The sequence below is a fragment of the Phyllostomus discolor genome, chromosome 5, assembly GCF_004126475.2.
Source record: "Phyllostomus discolor isolate MPI-MPIP mPhyDis1 chromosome 5, mPhyDis1.pri.v3, whole genome shotgun sequence".
Taxonomy (NCBI): Eukaryota; Metazoa; Chordata; class Mammalia; order Chiroptera; family Phyllostomidae; genus Phyllostomus; species Phyllostomus discolor.
Window position 1 is genome coordinate 160,152,496 of NC_040907.2, and position 19,228 is coordinate 160,171,723.

The following is a 19,228-nucleotide window of genomic DNA, read 5'->3' on the forward strand; positions in this document are numbered from 1 at the left end:
GAAATTCGGAAAAGGATTAGGAAAGGATTACTTAAGAGAAAAAGAACAGGTGTATCCAGGGGGCTCCAGCTTGGGGGGTGAACTTCAGCTTTTGAATGACACCCTCAAAATAGCCCCTTCACATTTCAGTTATATCTGTACCCATGAACTGCGGCAACGGCCAGTGTTGGTGAGTTTGGGGCCATCTTAAAAAAGGCCAGAAGGTAGGACGAGCACCAAAGTTTCCTTTGGTTCTTTAAAGGGAAAGCACAACTCAAAGGGAGAAGCCATGTTGCATTTTTTAGCAAAACAGAAGTATATAGGTACCTGAAGAGGAGATAAGAAATCCACACCTCTCAAAGCTCTCTGCCCGACAGGACCCCGACGTTCAATTTCAGGACCCCGGGAATTGAATAGGCAGAAAAAGAATCTCAGTTCTCTGGGGAGAGAGAGAGGAGCCGTGCCGTTGAGTCAGAATTTCCACGAGGCAGCCGATCACAGAGCTTTATGGATGGACGTGGTCGTCTGGCCTGTTCTCGTCTTACAGATGAAGAAGCCTCCCTGAGAGGGGCAATGACCTGCCTAAGACCAGGTCCCGTTAGTGACCCAGTCACAACTGGAACTCAGGGAGTCAAGTCCCCCTTGTGCAGTCGGGGCCCTTTTCGTTATGCTCTGAGTAACCCGATCTTACGAGGCTCGGTCAAGGGCTCCAGGCCAGAAAGGTGAGACCCAGAGAGGCTGAGCCCGAGCTCTGTCCAGCAGAGGGACTCCGTGGGGAGCTCCAGGTGGCTCTGTTGCTGCCAAGCCTCGGGGCAGGAGGATCTGCAGGGGGCATCTGGGGAAGGTAGCTGAGTGAAATAATAATACAAGCTACTTATTGAATGACATAATAATAACAGCACTGATTAAAATTTTAGCATCAGTATATCACAGACACCAGATGGGCTATACTTATACTAAAACATTGTTTGTGGTTTACCTGAAATTCAGATTAAACTGAGTATCCTGTATTGTCATGTTAGGCCCTGTGCTAAGCACTTTATAGGCATTTCCTCATTCGATTCTCACACTAACCTTGTGAGATAAGTCTCATTATTATTCCCATTCTGCAGGTAAAAACCTGAGATTCAGAGAGGCAATGTGACTTGCCTGAGCTGATATACTCAAGTAAATGCCAGAAACAGAATTTGAATCCATCTCTGTCTGGCCCCAAACTCCAGGCTTTGAACCCCCCGTGTTGTATCACTTCTCAAAGGCAGAGACTGCGCTCTGAGCTCCCCAAGTCACAGAACTTGGGTGCCTGCTTAACTCAGATGCACAAAGGAAATGAAATCTGATGCATGCTAGCCTCGCTGCTTTAGGGCGGAGATGGTAGAGGGAGGATTTGGAGTCTCTGGAGGGCATCAAGCCCCACGGAGATGGTGCTGAGCCCCCAGGTGTGGCCCTGAGGAGGCGAAGCTGGCTGCACAGCCCAGCCGTACTCTGACTCCACCTTGCTTGGTCACTGGGATATGGCCCAGCAGAGCTCTGCAGAGGCAGAACCCTGGGTAGGCGAAGTCTGCCACGTTTCCACTACTTCCTGCTTGGTGGTTTCCTACCTTGGGCCAAGCCTCATTGTTCCCCCAGACCTTAGATGCCCTCTGCCAATGGTTCTCAAGCACAGGTACACAGGAGAAGCGCCTAGGAAACCTATTAAAGTTACCAGTATCTGAAGCCCATTTCCAGGAATTCTCATTCAATTGCACTAGGCTAAGCTCCCCAATTAAAGTTGCCACTTCAAATGCAAAACACTCCGTTACATTTGAATTTCAGATGAACAATGAATAATATCTGGGACTTACTTATAACATGGGTTATACTTATACTAACACGTTGTTATTTACCTGAAATTCAAATTAAACTGGGCATCCTGTATTTTCGTTGGATGAATCTGGTGCTCCTGTCCCCAGTCACCCTAAGGCACAGGCACAAGCTGACAGTCCCTCCACGTGCGCTCAGGTGTTGCTCTCAGCTTCGCCCCCTCTGGTCCAGGCAGCAAAGCTGTGTGTTTTCTTAGAGCCTTCTGTGCCACTGCACCTGGCCTTTCACTCGGCAGCAGGGCTGATCGCATGAAGGGGAGGACACGTTGTGAGAGGGTAGCCGGGGCGCCGGTGGGAGACAGACGATGTCTGACACGTCCCGCTGAAGGCGCTGCCTGCTCCCTGCGTTGGTCCAGTGCTGAGTTCCTAGTGATTGAACAACGTCTCTTGCATGCAAGTTAGTTATACAGGGTGCTTGTTAGGTACTCAGGGGATGGCGTGAAAGCTCTGGAACAACCACAGCCTGGGAAGGGGGAATCCACATTTCCTTTACTGGAGTTTCAGACTACAGTCTAGTGAGGATTTGGAACAAGCATGCTTGTCATGCACAGAAACCCAGTTAGCCAGACAGTATAAGCTCACACCCAGAGCATGTGTGGCTGAACAGAACCAAACGAAGCTAAGTGAGCTGTAAACAAGGAGGAGGAACGTTCTGCTCTGCCAGCCTGGGACCAGGGAGCACCCCAGCTCTGTCACTTGCTAGCTGTGCCATCTGGGGTAAGGCACTTATTTTTCCTCAACCTTCATTTCTTCATCTGTAAAATGGGGGGTAATGATAATGCCTCATGGAATGATTATGGGGATGAAATAAAATTGCACTTGGAAAACAAAGCCAGGAATATTATAAGCATTTTATGAATAGTAGATCTCATAGTAAACAGTATCTCTAGGGCAATCAGGGACCACACTACACATGTGTGTAAGGCACTCAGAAGTGTCCCTGTCCAAAGGAAATAAAATTAAGAAGATGAGAAGACATTTCTTTGAACATTTGTTCAGCCAGAGATTTGATAGAATCCAGTTCTTCCACAACTTTGAAACATGGACAGGAAATAAAAAAAGAGCATCCCAGCCCTGGCTGGCATAGCTCAGTGGATTGAGCGTGGGCTGCGAACCAAATTGTCGCAGGTTCGATTCCCAGTCAGGGTACATGCATGGGTTGCAGGCCATGACCCCCAGCAACCGCACATTGATGTTTCTCTCTCTCTCTCTATCTCCCTCCCTTCCCTCTCTAAAAATAAATAAATAAAATCTTAAAAAAAAAAAGAGCATCCCAACTCCAGCCTCTGTGTCTGGGATGTTTTTACTCAATTCTATTTTAACAATGACACAATTAAGTATCAAAAGTCTAAGGCAGATTCTTGCAACTGTATGCCAACATGTTATTCTCATGTGCCTGCCTGTCTGGGATGGGTGTTCTCAGGGTGTAGTTATATGAAAATAGCCTTTGATTACGTTTCTGACTTTTTCAGGTAGGTTATAATTTCAGACAGTTGTTTTGACGTGACTCCTTGGCAGGCCACACAGGTCTGTGAGATCATTAGAACTCTGTCAATTAGAGTGACGTGAAATTATTAAAAATTTAACTCTTCTGATACATACTGCGGCATGCCTTCCTACTGTGGAAACATGCAAAAGGTCAGTTGAATGCAAACAAAAGTAATTCCTTATGTAACAAGAAGAGGGAAAGGGGAACATGGGGGCAAACCCTCACTCTCTTTATGACTATTTCTGTGGTGCATAAAAGGATGTTACAGTCCCTCTGGAGGAATCCTTGCTACTCTGTCTCCAACTTGGAGTTTAATTTCATTTCCTGAAAGAAGCAGGAGTAAAGAAAACTGTCTTTGAGTGCACGTATGTGCCCACATGCATATCTGCAGGCATAGACCTGGTCCGATGTCTATATGCACACCTGGGTAAGAGACAGGTCCCGTGAGAACGGGGGTTTTTTTGGCTGTTTGCTTACTGCTGTGTCCCTATACGTAGAACAAGCCTGTCATCTATAAAGTTCTGTCTTCTGACGGAATGAATAAATCTGTATGTCGAGTGTGTGTTCGTGAACATTATCCCTGATAAATGGACCCACTTCAGTGCTCAGGAGCCTTCTTACCCATGAGAACTGAGGTCTGGTCAGGAAAGGGAGGGGCCCCTCACGGGAAACAGAGAGAGAAAAGAGGCTTTGGGGAGGAGAGAGGATGGGGGTGGTGCGCAGGTGTCCCGGCTTACAGAAAGTCAGAAGCTAACCTGTAGATTTTGCATACCACCCGCTGTGGGGACTGCCTGCAGGAACATTGATTCAGCGGTTCGCAGACTGGGGCCCTGGGCCCCCAGCCCTCCTTGAAGGCAGGGAAGGGGCTCCTCTGACGTTTTGTTTTGTTTTCCAAAAAAGAACAAAGGGGAAGCAGGCTTTTCCCAGAGGAAAGGCAAGTTGGGTGACTTAAAATGCCATTTTCTTTGCTTTGGGCTAGAACTTTACCAGTTCAATGGGGTCGTGTTGGTTCTCCCAAGCTCATCCAAAGCCTCAATGGGCAGTCACACCCCAGTCTGTGGTTAATGAACATGGGGGAAATGAGTCACTGATGCTTTTTGGAATGGGGGAGAGGTAGGCCGTGCCGATGGAACTCTCCTTGCATTCACGAGGACCCTGATGCTGAAGATGGCCAGGTTATTTATCAAGACGACACAGCAGCACGGTGGAAGAGCTGACCCAAAACTCTGGGCTTCCGACTCTCACTCGCATCATTTTGTCATTGTTTTTGTTTTCCCTGAAAATCTTCCAGGACTCTCCCAGCCTACTACTATCCTGACGTGTGCACAACACTTGACGGTTTCCAAAGGCCTTTTACATGGACTCCTTTGGCAAGGGAAACCTTGTTCTCCCCACCTTGCAGATGAGAATGCTGAGGCTCTGAGAGGTTAAGCCACTTACACAAGTTCATCCAACTAACAATCAGGAGGAAGATCTTTTGCCACCTGCAGATACCTTTCCCTTCCATCACCTGACACCTAATATTTCATCACTAAAACTTTATTCTTTTAGCCCTCACCAAGTGGCTCTGTCGGTTGGAGCATGGGTTTGTACATTGAAAGGTTGCCAGTTTGATTCCTGGTCAGGGCACATGCCTGGGTTGCAGGTTTGATCCTGGTTGCTGCTCAGACGGCCGCCGATTGACGTTGTCTTTCACATCTCACACGCTCGTGCGTGCACTCTCTCCCTCTCTCCCTCCCTGTTCCTCTAAAAGTCAATAGAAACATGTCCTTGGGTGAGAATTGAAAATAATTCGTTTAGCTTGAGGCATTGGCCACCTTTTCATGCCAGATGCCTCTGGGAATGATCGCATTTAAGCTCATGTCACTCACTGGTACCTTAATGTACATAAAGTTAGAATGTTTGGTGAATTCCCTTTAAAAATATGGGGATATTATAGAAAGTAGAGGCCCGAAAGATCCATCTAGAACACACCCCCGAATGTAAAAAAATGAGCTGTGTGTGACTCCCGCCTTGATCTCCAGCCACGGCCTTTGTTGCCTGGTGACTTTTGAAAATTCTCCATTAGAGGCATCTTATTACAGAGGAGACCCATCATGTCACCAGATCTGCAGAGCAGCGAGGACAGGGGAGAGTGTGGCTGAGCCTCTGTACTTTTTGGGAAGGGAACTTCAGTCATCTGGCTCAATGGGTTTCTGGCTTCTCCGCGGAGACAAACAACATCTTGATATTTAAACTTTAATGTGAGTGACTCAGAAATAGTTTTGCAGACAGTGTCAAATGCCTCCTCTTGCCATGCTGCAGCCAGGAAGCCACGGAGGTCCAGCACGAAGATTCCAGCCAAGCAGGAAAGGGCACTCTTGCCTACGACCCTCCTGGCCTCAGCCCCCCTTTGGTGTCATGCATGAGCTGTGCCAAGTGCCAGGGGCTGGGAATGCCAGGGAAGCGAGGCGTGTTTCCTGTCCTTGATGAGCTCATAGTCTAATGAACCCTGTAAGTACTGGGTGTTGTATAGGAGAAGCCCAGGAGTTGGTTGAGACAGGAAGGGCCTGCCAACCTCAAGAGGTCCAGGAGGAGGGAGGGCAGAGTCCAGAAGGGCAGAGATAATGCCTCAGGACCAGGTGACACCCGGGCTAGCTCCAGTGTAGGGTGGAGGCTATTTATCCTCTGCCCAGGTCTACACCCGCTGATGAGTGTGTGGGTGGGGGTGGGGGCCTGGGGAGTGGTTGAAGGAGGCCTGGTCAGCACTTTTAAGGCTGTTCCAGAAGCCGCCGGGATAGGCAGAGTCCCATAGTTCCTCTTGCTCCTGCCATGCTACCTGTGTCTTACAGCCCCTGACTCTCGAGTCCTAGGCTTACCTTAAAGCCACTTCTCCCTTCTAAGAGATGAGGACAAGATGAAGACTTCTAAAGAGAGCAATTGCCCTGAGCTAGCTCTGCAGCTTGCTGCTGGATGATCTCTTTCCAGAGAGAAAGGTGCTAGGAAAAACTTGGCTGGCAAAGCTCTGAGGATTAGGACTCAAGTGACAATGCAGAAGACAGATCTCTCTTTCTCTTTCCCTCTCTCCCTCTCTCCCTCTCTCTCTCTCTCTCTCTCTGTCTCTTTATTCCTCACCTGAGGACATACTTGTTGGTTCTGGAGTGAGAGGAAGGGAGAGAGAAGAACACCGATGTGAGAAACATCAATCAATTGCCTCTCGTGTGCACCCTGAGGATCAGACCCACAAACTTTTGGTGCACAGTGGATGCTCCAACCAGCCTAGCCTCCCCTGCAGGGCTGGAAGATTTCTTGATGGTATTTCCTAAGCCTTAGTACAAAGACCACAGGTCACAGAGCAGGGAAGAACCTGCATTGGCCATGCTGGCAAGGTCCAAAGAAAAGCTAGATGTTGGAGGGAGAGATTTAGGCAAAAAACACTAATGAGGGGAGAACAAGTAAGGAAGGAAAGCAAAAATAAGGAGCCCAAGAGAGCCAGAATGGTCCAGGATGGGAAGGGCATCGCATCCAATTGCAGGATGGGGATGTCTGGGGGCAACTCTCCTAGCGCCATCTCGGTAATTAACCAGCTTCTGTGCACCTGAAGACAATTACAGACAGAACAACTCCTTTGAAGTAAGAGTATACAGAATGTCTGGGGGGAAAGAGGGGCAAATAAAAGAAAGAGTGACGTTGCTTTAATATGCAAACAAGGCTGATGGAAAAATATCACCAAACAGGCAAGTAGACCAAACAAAGAAAAAGGAGGTTGGAAAGATAAGATTCATGCTGAGCAGACGCCAGAGATGCCTTGGGGCATTAGGAGCATCGTGGCTGGCCTTCCTGGGCACTGCAAAAAGTCAGGGCTTTCCTTTCAAAGAGTTGACACGTTCTTATCAGGCTGGCTGGCTGCCTTCTCTTCCCCTACCTGTTCTCTGCAGAAATTCTCAACCAGTTTCCAAAGATGCCTGGTTATTTATGGAGCCAAAGCCCTGGAGAAAGTGAGGTGCAAAGGGTTTGAATGGCTTCTCCTGGGAAGCAAAGCAAATCAGGAATGGAGCTGAGCTTGTAACCCAGCATCCTGGATGCCTGTCCCATGATATAACCTCTGAAACACCACTCTTTCTGTTGAGGCCAACTTTATTGGAGAAATCTGTTAATTGGGGGTAGTGGGGAAGAAGGGGGAGAGCAATATGAGGCTAACATGATTTAACACTTGATGGGCTCTGAAAAAAATAAGAAAGGGGCTTTGAGCTTTAGCTTGGCACATTCATCGTTCCACATACGTGTGACCAAAATGAATGTATGCCACGAAACTATATGTGAGGCTGTGGGGCACAGTAGCACAGACTTTGTGAAACAAAAAGGCATTTCTCCTGCCTCCACTGTGTGTCTTGTGGTGCCATTGTCTGGTGCTAAGAACTCACATAATAACAAAAAACAATGCCCCTATGATGGGGGGAAAACTTGCTTTGGCACCAGCAGTGGTGTTTTCCATGGGAATGATGGTGGGGGCTGTGGCCGACTGTGGGAATAGTGCAAATCAGCACTTTTTTGTCGATTTTCTTCAAGCCATTGTTTACTTTGGCTTTAGTCAGATCCACGGCCCAGCTTGAAGATTCCCACTGGGCTTTCTGAAGCTCAGAGACCTATCAGAGATGAAATAAAGATAAATAAATAATTACGCAACACCCTACTACCACCCCTGCACACATGTGTGGGGTGTGCTGATCTCAGATGTGTGTGTGTGTGTGTAAACATACATATTGGTCACAGGACTGCATAGGTATGTACCTTGGCCCAGGCTTCTACCTGGGAATTAGAGAGACCAAGGTGTTTGGGGTCTGGGTCCCCTGGTTCATCATCTCACTCTCATTTTTCATTTAGGGCCAGGGAGATCAGGGCTGTTTCACACAAGTGCCAGTTTTTGCAAAATGGTGTTGAATAAAACCTGTTTGAAACTGTACCTTCCTAAAGGCCTTAGACATTTGTAGACTTTTAAACATGAATATGAAAAAGGTAACTGTTGTGATATTGGAAAATAAACTTGTATTTCACAGCTCTTAGGAGTACGTTGGCTTCAAAATTTCAGTTACTGATTGTTCCTGTCATACCAGCAACTTGCTATTAGTACAGAGTAAGTCTTCACCTAAGTTGTTAATAGGTTCTGTGACTTTAAGCAAAATGACGTATAACAAAACCAAAATTTTCATTGGCTAACTGATAAAAACAAAATTATATGTTTTTTATCTTGTTTATATCCATTATATATAAACGGGCAGCATGCGTGTATCGTCTATGAAAATGGTTCCTCTGGAGGAAAACTCCAGGTGGCCTTGCAAGTTGATGTTGTTTAGATGGGCTTGTTGCAGAGACACAACGAAGTGCAGAAGAGTCTTATTTCCTCAACATATTTTCTCTTGGATGCACGTTGGGGACCTAGGCTCTTGTCTGAATCTGGATTGGAAGAAAAATATCTTACTATGGGCCAGGCAATGTGCTCAGAACAGATATAATTTAATTAGGACAAGACTGTTACTGGAGGTTTCACAGGTGGGGAAATGTAGGCCACAGAGATTAGGGGACTTGCCCAAGCTCACACAGTCTGTATGCAGTGGAGGTGGGTGGGAACTGATTCCTTCTCTATGGCACTTCGCAGAGGCCTTCAAATATCCTCCACTCCCACAGTGCTTCCCAGGCCTGGAAAGCATCCAGTGTTCCTGCAGAACCTGACTAGGTGACAGCAGCAGCAGTGAAAACAGAGCCAACTGGGGTAGGGGTCTTCAGAGACAAAAGGTGGAATGCAGTTGGGGTGGGGTGGTCCTGGGCTGCCACTTCTGCCTCTGTCAAATTAAAGGGGGCCAGGTGTGATGGCACCCTAGTGTGAGCTTTGCACAGCTGGACCTGGGCTGGGAAGTGTGTGGAGGGAGATGCTTACATCTCCTCCCCTTCCTGGAAAAATAACTTTGCATTTGAAGGGAGAAAGAAAGAATGAGTAAATCTGTAACCAGGATTTGTTGGCCTGGGGATTTCATTTGGCCCTTTAAAGGCACAAGGCCTTGCCTGTGTGTGTGTGTGTGTGTGTGTGTGTGTGTGTATTGGGGCGGGGGGAGGGAAGATTACATGTGATTTTTTTAAATTGGACTTTTATTTGAAATAAATGAACGTCATGGCTGCTACCACTTATGGGGGGCTCATTATGTGCCAAGCATTGTGCTGGACGCTTTAGAGGTAATATTTTTATGTGAAGAAAAAATAGCTTAGTGTATTGTTTTCATGCAGGTACAATCAGAGACATCGAGTATTTTTTCCCTTTCAGTTAAAATACAGTCCTCTACACTGTGATGAGATTTGGGGAGACGCGGGGAAGGGTGTGGGCACGGGCAATGGGCGGTCCCTGCCTCGCTTGTCTCCACCTTTTATTTTGACCCGTCCGAGGCGACAGGCTCGCACTAGGACCCAGGCGCCAGAGCGCCTCCGTCTGTCCTGTAGGTTCATTCAATCTCCCATACACACAGACCCACTGCGAGACCGACACACACTCACTCACAGTCAGGCACGCAACTGCACTCAGTGAGGCTTGGGAAGTCAGATCGCCTCCTCGCCTCGGCGCCTCCTCCGCTTCGGCCAGCCGGGTCTCCTCTGGGGCCCGGAGCTCCGCCGGGCCGCGCAGCCCTAGAAGAGGACGAGCTCGTCAGACCCCGGTCCCACCATGGGCAAACGCGGGCGGCCGCGCAAGGAGGCGCGCTGCGAGGGCGCAGGGCTGGCCCCCACCGCGCCCCCGGCTGTGGCCGCGCCTCAGCCCCCTGCCCAGCCCGAGGAGCCCGCGGAGCCCGCGGGGGCCAAGCTCAGGTGCCCCTTCTCGGACATTTTCAACACCAGCGAGAACTCGATGGAGAAGCACATCAACACTTTTCTGCAGAACGTGCAGATTCTGCTTGAGGCCGCCAGCTACCTGGAGCAGATCGAGAAAGAAAACAAAAGTAAGTTTGGGTCCCCCGCTCCTCCTCGGCGCCCGGCTCTTTCTTCCTCGCCCACTTGGGCGACTCCTGTCGCCTGCTCGGCCCGCGTCCCCCTCCCCCCAACACACATCCAGCACTAGGCAGTAAAGCCGATGACACGGGAGAAAGGACACGCACGCACAAAGCTGCTAAAGATGTAACAAAGACGAGCGGGGGGGGGGGCGGGTGGAAGGGGGGTCTGTCCGTGCGTCTGTCTGTTCGTTTCCTGGAGGCTGGGAGGATCGCCCAGCCGAGAAGCAGGGGAGTGTTGTTGTTTTCTGACAACTGAGCCGAGAGCAGCTCATCTCTTCGAGGTCGCCTTTCTTCCTTTTTTTTTTTTTTTTTTTTCCGGAGCCTTCTCGGGCAGACAAGTGTTGTTTTTCTGTGCTCGTTCCTGGGTGGGGTGGGGAGAATTAGAAGCCGAAAGTTGGAAACCGTAGGCAGTGCTCAGCGGTTTCAGAAAGAAAACACAAGACACACAGGACAACAATAACAACAGCCACCGAAAGCCCCTCACGGCGTGGGCTCGGCTGGCTCGGCTGGCTCGGCTGGCTCGGCTATGCTTATCCCTTCTGTCTACTTCGCTTTTTCCTCCCCTCCAAGCCGGGCTGGGCTCAGGCCATCGCGTCCTCCGGTACAGTGCCCCTGCGCCTCTGTTGCCCTGGGGTGCCACCGCTCCGCCTCCCTCCCCCCCAAACTGGCTGGCTGGGCCATGCAGCGCCAGCAGGTCGCCCGGGACCCGCCGTCCTGTGGGGAAACTTGGCGAGGGGGACGTAGCTAGAAGGAAACTTTGGGATCTTGCAGGAAACAATAGTTGGGGAAGAAGGTGTGGGCTGTTGTGTGCAGTTTCTTTATTTTCCTAGTGAGCGCTCAGTGCTAGGAAGGCAAACGCCTTTCTGATCGATTTCTCCGTCCACCCTCACCCCCCACAACCCCCCCCCCCTCAGGTGGAGAGTTATGCGGTGGGGGGGAGGGGCTGGGAGCCCCACCCCGGCCTGGTCTCTTTTTTCGTATTTGTTTGTTTCATTTTTGCCCCTGCCAGCCGGGTCTCCCAGCCCTCCCCAGGCAGTTGACTCTGCGTCCTAACGGGGGCACGCGTGTGCGGTGTCTTCAGCATGGTCCTCACAAATAATAGCTGCGAGAAGGGGGAAGGGGCCTGGGCAGATAGAACGACAGGCTAGAGAAAAGCAGGCTGTTTAATCTGTCCGAACAAGTAGGAAGATCAATGAGAAGAGGGGAGAAAAAAAAAATGGTCCGATTGCAACGTGTCAGATCTTGTGATATCCCCCAACCCCCCAACCCAACAACAACAACAACAACCCTCAAACACAAAAACACCTTAGCAGATCGACACTCCAGTTCTCCCGGGATAAAGTAAGCGTGTTTTGGCAGCGCAATTGTGCAGAAGCCGTACGGGAAAAAGCAAGGATTTGTGTTGGGAGGTCGGTGGTGCGTTCTTTTCTTTCTCTTCTCTCTTGTTTTCTCGGAGTGCTTGCCTCGGTTTCGAGAAAGGCGCATCGCCGGCCGTGTAGCAGAATCAGATTGTGATTATTGGCGGGCCGGTGGTCGTGTCGGTTGTGCATTCGTCAGGAGAATAGTTTATGAAAAGCCAGAGCCTGTGCGGATCTGGGTGAAGACACGGTTTTGTTTGGTGTTTGCTTTTGTTGGAGGGGGAGGGGTGAGATTTTTAGTGGGGCGGTGGGGGGGGGGGGGGGCTCCCCGGGTCCCCTGTTCTCTGGAGTCTGTCCCGTAGCAACGGCTCCTGCTGGGGGTGCACCCTAACAGGGCACCTTGGAAGTGTGTGGCAAACCTGGTTTGACCCCCTCCCCCAGTGTGGTGTACTAAGGAGGTTGCTGGAGCTTCCACCGCGTCCCACCACCCTTTCTCAACAGCAGACAATCGGAGACGTTCGCCACCTCGCCCCATCCCCCCCCCGGTCCCCCCCCCCGCCCCCCCCCGCCTCCCTGGCCGTCGCCACCTTCTTGTTTACCCCGTGCCGGGGCTCCGGCGTGGCCACCAGTCACGTAAGCAGAGGGCCGGGCGCGCCGGGCCGGCTGCCCCGCACGGGGCGGGACAGCAGCAGCAGAGCTGGGCTCCCGAGGCTGAGAAAGCCTAGGGGCTTCCTCGTGGTCCCTCTCCCGAGGCGTTCGCTAGCCCCCGAGAGGGGCTCGGAACCTCAACGCTCCAAAGTCAACTTCGAGTACGTAATCAGTCCCTCGGCCTCGCTGCCCCCACCTCCAACCGGCTCCCCGTGGGAGTATTTTTAGCTCTCTTGCCTCTTTTCGCCGTCGCTGTTTGGCTCTGCATGACGTGATGTCAACGGCCCCCAGATATCCCCGAGAGCGTGGGACGCTGCGCCGTGCCCGACTCGGCTACGGGGATCCTACTCCAGGCCTTCGCTCCCCTCCCCACCAGCTCACGCAGTCGAGGGCGACCTCCAGCAAACTACCGGCGACCCTTTGCCGGGCCTCTATGATCCCCCTTGCAAACTGGAGAGACCCACGGTGGGCACTTTATCCACTCCACCCCCCCGGCCCCCCTCCCAGTGTGGGTATGGAAAACCGCGGACCCTACATCTGCCTTATTTTATTGGGGGCGCTTCTTCGCGCTGGCGGCGCTCCCCGTTGTTTTCTGCTCGCTGCACACAATGCCCGCGCGTCACGGCGCTCCGCGTGTGCACAGCAATAACGCGAGTCTGGGGGCGGGTCGTGCGTGCTCCCGGCTCGGGCACTGCGGGTCGCTCCGCGCGCGCGGGGCTTGTTTTGCTTCTGAGCCCGGCTTTCCGAAAAGCTTACATCATTCAGTTGTTGGGAGGAGGGATGAGGATCTGGGCGTTCCGATAGGATTCCAGCATTTCCCAGGTCCCTGTTTTTGGGGAGGAAGTAGGGATCCTGGCTTTTTAATTAATTTTATTAGGGGAAAGCTCAAGTTTTGTTTGTTCGGCAAGTTTTGGGTTTTTTATTTTAGGTCACTACTGCAAAGGGCATTGCTGGCCGGCTCAGGTGCACAACCTCCCCGCCTTCATTTCAGCCAGTTCCCCTGTAATCACTTGATCTTAGTTTCTCCGCCTCCTCCTCCCCCTCCCCGCTAGAGACACATGGTTTCCACATGGAGACAAACTTCTTTCCTCTGACTGGACTTGACCTAGCTGCGTCGTTCAGCCAATCGGCAGCTGCAGCTTCCTATGACGTCACGTGTTGCTGAGCCCAGAGACAGGGGGTGGGGCCAGGAGGCAAGCCAGGAAATCTCTGGGAGCTGTAGTGCGGCCAGCTGGTACAATCCCTTCTTAAAGGGACGCTCTTCTCCCTGGAGATGGCTGTTGAGTCTCTATTCCATTCTTCATGTCGGGTTCTGTAAGGCCTTCCCGAAATGCACCGATAGACCCTGGTCATAAGTCCACACGTTCCGTTTTTACTGTTGTTTGCAAAGTACTTAACTTGGCAGGAGCTTGCCTTATTTTCCATTGTCGCCAGAACTGCTTTTCATTGACTAGTTGAGCTTTCTGAACTAGGAGTGTTCACCAAGTTGTGGCTACAGTGCTGAATTATTTCCAGTAGATACGGTGCGTTTTCTTGGGGGGAAGGGATCCAAGTTAAATCACCTAGTATTCACTGCTCTTTGCAAGGCAAAGATTCCCTATGCAGGTACATTCTTCTCAAATTCCAATTGATGTGAATCCTTAAGAATCTCAAAGTCCTCCAAAAACATTAATCACGGAGACTGTGACCCTGTTTTCACAAACTCAGAATTTATATATAAATAATCTCGAGCATCAACGCCTATTTCAGTTTGGGGTCCAGTGGAGGGGTGGCAATTTAGGATTGACTGATAAACAAACATTTGCTTCCTGTTTTGGAAAAGGTTAAAACCGAGAGAAAAAGAAAGCTTCACAAAGGGGTGGTGTTCATAAAAGCTGTTCAGTAGGTAAGTGGAAACCACTGTAACAAGTAGAGGGTCTAGAGGGCAGAAATGGGCTTCTCAGTGTCTGGGGAAGGTGACTTTTGGGACAATACTTAAGACAGAGAAAAATGACTAAATGGGAGTAGAGGGCATGGGTGGCTCTCTGTAATGGACTGCCTGGGTTTGAGGGTGAGGTGCTTTCCTCGGGGCATCAACTGGCCAAGGAGCAGCCTTCTCCTCCTCCTGGAGGGAGCTGCTGCTGTGTGGTACCATTCGGCCCCACCCAGCCCTCCTGACTTAATTAATCTTTCTGCTCCTGTCCAGCAGGCCCACCAGCAAGCAGGTTCACAGTCATGCCTCTGTGCTCAACTCAGACTCTTCCCTCTGTCTAGAGTGCCCTCATTCTCTTATTTCCTTGGGTTTAGGTGCATCTTACCCACTTTTCAAGACCTAGGCCAGTTCCCTCCTCCTCCAGGAAGCCTCCCCGGGCTATTTCTTAAGTTGGGGTAGTTGAGAAAATGAAACTTCACAGTCACAAGAGTGGGAAACAAATCCCTCCTTCCCTGCTTACTGGCTGTGTGATCTTAGGCACAAGCTACCTAACTTCTTTGAAGTCCCATTTCTTTTCTTTGTAAAATGGGGGTAACAATAGTGCCAGCCTCACATCATTGCTGAACGACTAAATGAGGCACTCCCTTTAAACATTTAAAGTACCTGGAATATAATAGGTGCTCAATAAACAGTGACCTTTCTGTGCTTTGATAATCAGTACTGTGCAATTCTCTACTGGCTTCCTGTGTTAGCATCTTAAGGGAAAAAGATCACCTACAGCTCTTCAGTATATGTCACTGTTGCATATAGCATATCACTGGGCATACAGTAGATACTTAATATACATTCTTTGATTGGTTGGATGTGTCATTTATTGGCTATGGCACAGCATTCAGGTTTGCAGGCCAGGAGACATATGACAGACTTTCTGAAGACTTGGAGAAGAGTTGGAAATGCTTATCTCTCTTTCGAGGAGGAGGAGGTCTCTCATAATCTACACAGAATTCCCTTGGGCTGCAAAGACCAGGGCCAGCAAGGAGATAGTAGGTAAGACCTGGAGAGCTGAAAGCACATACTGAAGTCAGCTGTGACTGAAAGTGAATCAGTAACTGGCTTGGAGAGCAGGTATAGGGCAACTTATGCTGAATTTGAGGGCTTCGATGGCAACTAAGGTTCAAGCAGGTCATACTTCTATGTGGCGGGTGTGTTATGATTCATTCATTCCACAAATATGCATTGAACACCTACTATATGCAATTGCTTTTTTTTTCTGAAAACTCTCTGGATTGATTTATGCTGAGGGTGGAGTGGGATATTTGTTTTTGGTGGAGTTGTATAAAGAACATTCTTAAATGAGGCTATTTTCTCTGCATCCTAAATTATATTCCCTGGATTCAGCTTTTTTTTTCTTCTAGTTTTAAATATGATCTCTGCCCACTGGTTAAATGGCAGAAGTAGATTTTCAAGGATATTGTTGTGGCTTTTAGAGTTCCAGGATTCCCAGGGACTAGGTACTCTGTGGAGGGAGCCCAGGGGAAAGGGAGTAGGGCCTGAGGAAGTTGAAGTTGAATTGAGACATTCCTGATTTGGGGGGAAGGGTGCTCCATCAGCTACAGGGCAAACCGACTGTTGCTCACCTACTTTCCCCTCTCTGACCAAAACACGCTCCCTCGGACATACCCAGAAATGGGCATTTTCACCTGAAGATGGCTGAACGAAAGTGTGGGGGTAAGAATGAAGGAAATGAAGAGGGTGCCAGCGTGCAGCAGCAGCAGCTCACTGCATTGCATAGTATCAATACTGCCTACCATTTATTAAGCACTGACTGTATACCAAGTATGGGGCTAAACATATGCATCATCTCCTCCAATCTTTACAACAACCCCTTGATACAAGCACTTTTATTACACCCATTTACAGAGGAGCCAGGATGCTGGGTGACTTATGCAAAGGTTGCATGGTTAGTAAGTGGTAGAGCCGAGGTTGGAACCTAGGCCTCGGGTTCCAGAATGAGCCTGAGGTCTTAACCATTTGTGCGGGTATGGATTTTACAGCCAAGGAATGAAGCCTAGAGAGGTGAAATGACTTGCTCAAGGTCACCCAGCAACCTGGAACAGAGCTGGTATTTGAAACACCCTGTTGATTATCAAGGTCTTCCTACACACGCCCTGCTCAAAGAAGGTTGAGAAATGAGGATGGAGTCAGAATAGCTAACCAGAGAGGTTTTCTTGTTTTTCAGAGTTGTTCAAGGCTCCTGGCCCAAACTCGAGTTTATGCTCCTAGTAAACAACACCCCTGCCATGCTGTCTCTCCCAAGTCTGTCCTCTGGACATATTAGAGGACTTGGGGCTGTTGCTATGGTGCTGGAGCCAACAGCAGGTTCATCAAAAGCTGGGTCTTTTGCCTTTAAAAAAGCCTGGCCCTGCAGAAACGAATTGGCCACAAAGATTTGCATCAGCCTTTGTGGCTTGCTCTGTTTTAGATCCCCCTGCCTCTCCATCCCACCCCCTCTGCCCTACCACCACCACTTTCTATAAATACAGTTAGATAAATATTGATTTAAACTGGGTTTCTGGAGGAGAAGCACATGGTTGCCCTGGCCTGGTCCTAGATACCACCAGTATGCCAGGCCTGACACACCTAACCCCTGACAGCTCTGGCTTCCAAATGACCCCTTTGGGGGAGGTGAGTCGTGGTTTTGTGGCTTTTGAGTTTAGAGAGAGGGAGGGAGGGAGGGAGGAGGGGTGGGAGTAAGAGAGAAAGAAAAAGAAAAAGAAAAGAAAGAAAGAAAGAGAAAGAAAGAAAAGAAAGGAGAGAGAGAGAGAGAGAGAGAGGGAGAAAAGAAAGAAAAGCACAGCAACAACCCAGGAAGAAAGGAGGCAGAAATAGAGGGAGGTTTATTGCCGTCTGGCCTTCTGAACTATTCTCTTCCCTTCCCCATTCTTCCTTCCACTCCATTTTGGATTTTGTTTAGAATGGAGGCAGGTGGTAAGACAGAGCTTCAGGGCCAGAAAGAGCCCCAGAGGTCACAGAGCATCCATCATCCTCACTATACAGATGGGGTGGCTGAGGCCCAGAGAGGGACAGTGATCACTCAAGAGGACACAGCAGAGGCCGGACCAGGTCCTTCTAGGCTGTGTTCTCTCCTTCCTGACATGAGAATGGGTCCCAGGAAGGGCACCAAACTGGGCTTCTGTTTTACAGGTCAGGTGCTCATAGTGTCAGCAATTCTCAAACCTGGTTTACAGATTCTAGGGTGTGTCCGGTTATTGCAAAGGTCATTGCAACATTCTCAATAGTCTTTCAAAATGAAGCTCATTTGCATTTGCCATTTAGAAAAAAAAATATTTTCTTTTATATTGGGGTTGGGGACGGGGACCGGGAAGGCGGTGGCAGTGACAGGATGGCTACCCAAGTCTTAACTGAGGAAAAGGAATTCAGGTCTTCCCAGAGGGGCCTCTTTCTGGGGGTGGAGGGTAGAGCTCCGGGCTCACACCGGAGAGAGGCTTCGGCTCTGCAGGGACAGACACCTGCTCTCCCTGGCTCTACTGCTAAACTAAAGGGAAGTAATTATCTCTGATATGATATCATTGTCCCTGAGTGGCCTGGCTGGAGGTGTTAAAGCTGTCAACAGCTGACTGGATCTCTCTGGCCAAAAATAATGGGGCATTTGCCACCGTCCCCCTGAGCTAGAGGTTCCTTCTTTACTTCCTCATCTTGGCAGAATGCTGTGCTGGGCCCCTCACTTATGAAATATTTTGAAAGTACAGGTGCCTCTTGTTTTGAGCAATAAATCTCCATGAAACATATGTAAATAGGATCCCTTTAAAAAAATTTTAGAGAACCTCTCCTTAAAAGGCCCTTGTGGCAAATACTTTTATAAAGTGTGGAATTATGTCACGTGCCAGGAACTCTCCCTAATTTCTTCTGTGAGTTTATTCATTCATTCATCCAACTGGTATTTAAGGACACATACGGCTTACGTCAGGCACTGTGTACAGGCCCCTTCCTCATGGCGTGTGCACTGTATTCCAGCACCAATTGTCCGAAGGCGAACCTGAGCAAGGTAGGATTTTGCCATGTGACTTGGGTTTTGTGTCTCTGATTCTAACCGTCATTATAGAAAAAACAAAAATGTATCTTGGGCTTCCAAAAGGAATCGTTTCTGCCCTCATACATGCTCCCCCAGTGTTTAAAATCCTTTGTGTTTATCCTTGTCATTTTTATGGATCTGACTTTAAAAAAGAAAACTGCCTGAGCTTAGGAAACTAAGTATCGTGTAAGCAGCCTTGTAAATAAACACATTCCACTCTCAGTTCTTCACAGATTGGTGCAGTCTGTACTTGGAGGACTGTCCCTGCCAGTGTTCCCACCAAAGCCTGCTCTTTCATACAGCATGCCCTTGGCCACGTACCTCTAATGTCCAGCTCCAGTGTCTGCTAAGGGAATTTTAAACACTGCAAAATTAGAAAGATAAACAGTGTACTACGGGTGAGGGAGATGGGGAAACTGAAACTAAACCTAGTAAAAGGGGACTTGGATTACCTACTAGTTGAGATATTTTGCTCTGTATTTTATTGCCATTAGCAAGGATACTCGAATAAAGATGCTACAACAGTATTAAAATAGAGCGCATGCCCGGGGCTGCTGCATTTCTGGCCGTGGTGGCAAGTAGGAGCTTGTGTGACCTTTATTTGTATTTCTACAGGGACCCAGAACTACCCTGTCATGTCCCTGTGTTATCTCCTTCTTATCTTCACCACACCTGACCATCTTCACCACCTTTCTTTCTTTAAAATTTGATTTTGGAGAAAGAGAGGGGGAGAGAGAGAGAGAAGGGGGAACTCATCAATTTGTTGTTCCAGTTCATTTATTAATTCACTGGTTGATCCTCATATGTGCCTACCCAGGGATAGAACCTGCAACGTTGGTGTTTCGTGACAGTGCTCTAACCAACTGAGCTACCTGACCAG

General features: G+C 49.3%; 1 protein-coding gene and 1 long non-coding RNA gene across 3 annotated transcripts in view; one reads left to right on the forward strand and one right to left on the reverse strand.

Moving 5' to 3' along the window:
• The first annotated feature begins 9,792 nt into the window (after nucleotides 1-9,792).
• The window catches only part of MXI1 (MAX interactor 1, dimerization protein), a 74,674-nt gene continuing 65,238 nt past the window's right edge, over nucleotides 9,793-19,228 (forward strand). The window contains exon 1 of one of the 2 annotated variants that reach the window (XM_028511429.2): nucleotides 9,793-10,286. In XM_028511429.2, the coding sequence (XP_028367230.1) occupies nucleotides 10,016-10,286 (271 nt within the window). In that variant the 5' untranslated portion in view covers nucleotides 9,793-10,015. Of the gene's footprint in view, nucleotides 10,287-11,726; nucleotides 11,747-19,228 lie in introns of those variants that run through there. The other variant, XM_036027276.1, reaches the window with a different exon arrangement.
• LOC118500903 lies at nucleotides 11,790-12,502 on the reverse strand. The gene is made up of 2 exons (XR_004903489.1): nucleotides 12,295-12,502; nucleotides 11,790-11,930 (listed from the first exon to the last, which is right to left on the reverse strand). It is a non-coding gene; the product is annotated as an uncharacterized LOC118500903 (long non-coding RNA).